At 56.5% G+C, this 6,398-nt stretch overlaps 1 protein-coding gene across 1 annotated transcript in view; it reads right to left on the bottom strand.

The window, feature by feature from the left end:
* Nucleotides 1-2,528, bottom strand: part of ADCY7 (adenylate cyclase 7) — a 24,069-nt gene extending 21,541 nt beyond the window's left edge. Inside the window, exons 1-2 of the mRNA XM_008057019.2 lie at nt 2,358-2,528; nt 752-955 (exon numbers count right to left, since the gene is read on the bottom strand). Of these exons, the coding sequence (XP_008055210.1) occupies nt 752-955; nt 2,358-2,528 (375 nt within the window). The remainder of the gene's footprint in view (nt 1-751; nt 956-2,357) is intronic.
* Nucleotides 2,529-6,398: the final 3,870 nt, after the last annotated feature.

Here is a 6,398-nt window from a genome sequence, read left to right as displayed (position 1 = left end):
CCTCCCTCCACCAGACTGCTCTGCACCTCCCTCCCAGAGCAGCACCCCTCCCTCTGAGCCCTCAGTCCTATGGCTTCCTTGGGCCTTCCCAGTGCACTCCGGGCCAGCCACAGGAGGCGTCACAGCACCCAGGCCCGGCAGTCAGAGTGTGCCGCCACTTGGTGGTGGTCACCATCCAAGGCTGGGCATGTGATAGGCCAAAGCATTCAAGCCTGGGACTCCAGCTGGTTGAGAAAGGGCTCTCTCTCTTTCAGCTGGGGTGGCTAAGCTGAAGGGGGCAGCCTGGAACCCTTGTGGCCTTCCCTGCCCCCACCTGGGGATAGTGTCCCAGGAAGGAAACAACACAGAGGAAAGCAGAGTCAAGGGGCAGCAGCCTCCGGCCATCCTACTGGACCCTGGGCTGGCCCACGGCCTTTCCTGGCACGCGAGCAGGCTGTCCCTTTTGCCTCTTTGTGCTGGAGTTCTGTCATCTCTAAATGAACCAGGGTCCACCCAAAAGTGCCACAGCCAGACGTTACATGGACACTCCCCTGACTCATCCCCATGGGGACAAAGAACTTGAGGGGAGACAAACCTGGCCCAGCCCACCCAAGACACATGGCAGCAGGTGGGTGGGGGAAAGGCTGTGGCCGCACACCAGCACAGGCCGTTCTACAGAGGGGCCTGGACGCCCCCCAAAGGCAGGAGCTGCCGAGCACACTGCTGGCTGGCAGCCCCCATCCCTGAAACGCCAGCGTCCCCACCACGTTACCTGCTCCCACGCACAGGCCACCTTTGTCCACGAGTCGAACACCAGCCCGTAGCCCAACGTCAGGAGGCAGGCCCAGGTGAGCAGCGCAAGGGCCCGGAGCCACTGCTGGAGAAGCCACTCAACACACACCAGCACATAGAGAGCCACAAACACGGTGAGCGCCAGGAATGCCGTGCCCAGAATGGCCTGGTGTCTGGAGGGGTCCTAGGCAGAACGAACAGGCATGAAATGTCTCCACTCTCCCAGGGCGGGCACCACCTCCTCCAGAAAGCCTGTCCTGGTTGGCTGCCCAGTCTCCATGTGGGGGATGTGCCGCTCCCTCTAACACTGTCATCTCTGCCGGTGCCTCCGTGCCTCCCCCACTGCCCAGGCACCTCCAGAGACTGGGCACCCTTGGCAGTCCTGCTCTGTGGTGCCATCACTCCCCGAGCCCCTCCCAGGCAGCAGGCCGGCCTCTACCTCCCCAGGTTCCCACACTGCAGGCGACAGGCACGGCACAGTTGTGAAAGCACAGGGTAGGGCTGCCCAAGGAAGAGGGCTCTGCTCCTGACTGAGTACACAGAGGCTCCGAGGGGCGCCAAGAAAAAGTACCCCCCACAAGCAAGGAGTCCGGGTGGTAGGAGGGAGCATGGCAGACCCCGGGCGCTGTGAGAGCAGAGGCCTGACCTAGGGTTGGCACCCAGCAGCCCGAGTCCCCATCTGCTGATGACAGGAGCAAGTCCCATGGATCCAAGAGCCCTGAACACCTGTCGGGTGTCAGCCACTCCACACACATGAACACCCTGTAGCCTCTGGTAAGTAAATGTAGGTTAATTAAAAAGAAAATGAAACATGCAGACCCTCAATCAGACTAGCCACATTTCAAGTGTTCAGTGGCCACACACAGCGAGTAGCTGCAGCAGGGCAAGTGCCTGGGTCAGAGACGATGTGAGTGGGGCCTGCCTGGAGAGCTGTGTTAAGGATTCTGAGACCAGGCACAGTGGCTCATGCCTGTAATACCAACTCTCTGGGAGGCTGAGGCAGGAGGATCACTTGAGGCCAGGAGATCAAGACCTGCCTGGGAAACGTAGCATGACCTTATCTTTACAAAAAATAAAAATAAAAAAAGGATTCTGAGACCACAGCCAAGCTCAGTGAGGAGTGTGGGGACTGATTAACGATGTCTGCCATGGTACAGGCCATAGACTCACAGGCCATCCTTGACTCAAGTCTTCAGTGGAATTGAATTTCATCGCACAGAAAAATGAAGGAGTAATTTATGTGTGTGACCAAGTTAATGTAGTATCTAAAAGCACTTCAGACTTCAAAATTAAATTAAAATTAGAGGAGCCAGGTGTGGTGGTACACACCCATAGTCCCAGCTACTCAGGAGGTCAAGGCAGGGAGACTGCTTGACCCCAGGAGTTTGAAGCCAACCAGGACAACACAGGGAGAGCCCATCTCTAAAAAAACTTAAAATTAAAATTGGAACCCTATCTTCCACCAGCCAAATGTGCCCCATGGCATTTCACAGAGGAAGAAACTGAGGCTCGCCCGAGGTCTCGGAAGCATGTGTCGGGCTGAGCCGCTGCCCAGGGAAGCCCCGTGGCCCAGGAGTCCCACTCACCCCACGGCTGAAGGCGATGGCAATGAGGGCCACACAGGCAACCGCAGCCACCAGCAGCAGCGTGAGCAGCAGCGGGCCATGCTGGCTGGTGAGTCGGTACTTCTCGTAGAGTGCGTCTTGGTCTGGGCCCTCCTCACCCTCGTTGAGGAAGTAGCGCCCCTTGGCCGGCATCCTCCACCCTGGCCTGACTGTCCTGCAGGCAGCTGCAGGCTGTCACCCTCGGGTGGGCCTAGGCCTCGGGCCCCTCCAGGGTGGGCAAGGGGGGCTGGGGAGAGACCCCCCAGGCCTGCAGCTCCATGAGCGACACGGATGTGCCCTCTTTGGCGTAGGCCTCACTCTCTGCTGTCCTCTTGAGCGTCCGGGACAGGCAGACCACACGCGGGGGCTCAGCTCTGCAGAGACAAAGAGACCCAGAGCCTGACCCAATGGGCCAAAGCGGGGGGTGGGGGACTAGTAATGGGGGGTGCGGGCTCGGCCTTACAGGCCTGCAGCTCTTTATCCGTCTTGACCCTGACCTCACTCTCATGGCCTGTTCAAGGCTGGGCCTAACCCACAACGTGAAGCTGATTCCCTGTCATCTAGAACTGTGCTGTCCCATCCAGGAGCCACTAGCCACATGGGGCTATTTTATATTAAATTTAAATTCATTAAAACATCAGTCCCTCAGTTGCATGGGTCCCGTTTCCAGAGCTCCGCAGCCCCAGGTGGCCGCAGCTACTGTCTGGACAGCACAGGTGTACATCTGTGGTCACAGACATGTCCCCAGGACAGGGTTGCTCCAGGAATTCACGGTCCCATTTCCACACGCCGGTCTCCCACCTGTCTGGATGCACGCAGGTACAGTGTGAGGTGGGGATTGGGGCTCACTCCTTTTTTCCCAGTGCATGTCTAACGACCCGGCTGTGTGCATTGAGCCAACCCTCCTTTCCCGCTGGCTTCCAGGGACGCCACCTCTGTCCTAGGTGGGACCCACACGTGCTTCCAGGCTGTGTTCTGTTCCACCGTCCTGGTGCAAACACCACATTCACTGGACTTCTGGGCTTTTTTCAGTGAACCTTGTGCCTCCAGGTCCAGAGGGCTCCAAAGTGTTATCCTGGGGTCTGAGGACATGCCTCGGGGCCCAGACAGGATGGGGAGCGGAGGGGCACAGCTTGGGTCCCCATGCTCCACAGCCAGGGCATCCCTGTATCTATGTTACCGTAATCTTCCACATAAGACGGCGTTTTCTTAAAGGGCCACTGACACAATTTTAAGACGTCTGCAAGCCTCACTTCCCAGAAAGGAAAGTGAATCAGAAAGGGAACGCAGCAGGCTCTGGTGGCAACACTGGCAGCACACCCTAGGCTTGCCATGCTCAGTCCCGATGGGCTCCCTCTTTCCCCAGCACCATTCTTTTGCCAGCTCATTCACTGATTCCACAAAGCCCTGTTAATCCCATGTGTGGCCCTCCAGTCCCCACACTTTCCTCATGCCAGCCCGGCGGTCTCTCTCCTGAGTCTCCAAAGGGAGAAGGTTACCAAAACACCTGCCATCTCTAGACCCAGCAACTAGGGCTTGGAAACAGCTGCCACACTCCCAGCAGGAGCTATGTATTACAAGAGCACCCCTAGACCATGAGTCCAGGCCTCTGATGTCCCCCAGGCTTGCCTCAATTTGAGCCAGGACAGGGCTGGAGGTAGATGGCAGGGAGGCTGCAAGACATGTGTAGTGACTCAGGGCTGTCACGGGCACAAATGCCCAGCCGCCAGCAGAAGCTTCAAAGGAAGGCGGAAGGTAGCCAGGCAGGCTGGAGCCCCCAAAGGCAAGAGCGGGGCTCCCAGATCCCTGGGCTCACTGTGTGGGGTCCCTGGAGCTGCCGTGGTCCAGGAGCACCTTGGGCCCTGTGTCCTCTGGTCGCTCCTCCTCCTCACCACAAGCCCCAGGAACAGAACAGAAAAACCACGTTTGCAGGAGGAGGAAGGGTCACAGGCCAGGGGTCCCGGCTGCTTCTGGGACCAGACAATATCCACAGCCCTGGCACCTGTGTTACCAAGAGCAACCCTTCGGGGGTTGGGCCCAGGGCTGCCAAAGTACCCAAAATGCCTGGACAAGCCACAGATATGATTCCTACATGGAACTGTGACTTTAAATGTTGGCAGCAGTGTCACAATCTTAAGTGGGGCACCTCACTGGTCTGCAACCTCTAAATCTAGTCGGACCAGTCTTTCTGCCACGAGAGGCATGTGCTGAGGACTAACCACATATGTATATGGCCTGTACTGTGGGGTCGGCAAGATAAGGTCCCTGCCCAGTCCAGAGTGCCCCTAAGATAGCTCTTGGTGGTAGTAACACAACGAGCAGCTCCTGTCACCGCTGCATCTGCACACACACTCCCTCAACAGCCTGCCAAGGCCAAGGTGCTACTCAGTCCAGAGCAGCAGAGCAGTTGCCTAAGGCCACACAGCTGGAGAGGGTGGGCAGAATGGCTGGATTCAAACCTGGGACTGTCAGCTCCGGGACCAGGGCTGGCCAGGCTGCCCCATGGACACCAGGGGACTCAACCAGATCCCACAAGCACACAAATGGCAACGCTGCCTACCCTTCTGGCCGGGCACCAAACACCTGTGCACAGGGTGACTGACTCCTACAGCTGCTCCATCCCCCAGGCAAAGCCCCCAGACCAGAGTTGGGCAGCCAGGACACGTGCACAAGCACGAGCGTGCACTCATACACCCACTCACATTCACAAGTCACACCCACACTCACGCCCACACACCCACATGCACACTTACACTTTCACACACTGACACCCACACACCTTCACACCCACATCCACACTTACACACTCATTCACACACTTTCACAAACGCTTCCATGTGCACACACACTCACACCCACACACCTTCACACCCACATCCACACTTACACATTCATTCACACACACTTTCACAAACGCTTCCACATGCACACACACTCATGCTCACGCACTCATATGCACACTCACACACCCAGTCATACTCACACCCACACACTCACGCATACACATGCTTGCACATACATTCACACATATATTCACACACTTCTACACACCACACACATTCACACTCTCACACACACATACACACATACATTCACATAGTCACACACATTCATTCTTACACATGGTCACTCACACATTCACACTTAATACTCACACACTTTCACACATACTTGCACTCACACACCCACACCTGCACACAATCACACTTGCATTCACACACTTGCACACACTCAACACACACATTCACACTTACACACTCCCATACACTCACACACTCTCTCACATTCACACATTCACACTTGCATATTCACACACTCATGCATACATTCACACTCACACACTCATTCACACACACTCATTCACACATTTTCACACATGCACTCACACACCCACACTCATGCACGCACACAATCACACTTATACTCACACACTTGTCCACACTCACATGCTCATGCTCAACACGCTCCACACACACATTCACACTCACACACTCCTACATACACTCACTCACATTCACACTTGCATATTCACATACACATTCACACACATGCTCACACACATTCACACTTACACACATCCACACACATACATACACACATGCTCACACACCCACACACACTCACACTCTAACATTCATACTTACATACTCACACCCACGCTCACACACATATTCACTCTCTCACACACACAGTCACCCCTCGCCACCCCCCACCCCCGGACGCCCACCTGCCCTTCCAGACACACAAAGTGGGACTGGCCAGGCATGCAGGGAGGAAGTGGCCAAAAGGTTCCCGGAGGTCCATGGACCAGGCCTGGTAAATGTGCCTCTCCAGGACCTGATTAGGCCACTGCCCTGGCAGTGGCAGCTGGGAGGAAGGTGGGCAGTGGACAGTGGGGCACGGGGACATCTGCCCGTCCAGGCCCTCGTCAAGCTCCTGAACACCCAGGCAGGGTGAGGCAGAGCAGGTTGGGAGGAAGGGCTATGTGAGTCCCTTGAGAACCACTCCAGCCTCCCCTGAGGG

This window comes from Carlito syrichta, unplaced genomic scaffold (genome assembly GCF_000164805.1).
Source record: "Carlito syrichta isolate Samal-C Ts95f unplaced genomic scaffold, Tarsius_syrichta-2.0.1 Scaffold302608, whole genome shotgun sequence".
NCBI classification, from domain to species: domain Eukaryota; kingdom Metazoa; phylum Chordata; class Mammalia; order Primates; family Tarsiidae; genus Carlito; species Carlito syrichta.
This window is presented reverse-complemented; position numbering and strand designations above follow the sequence as displayed.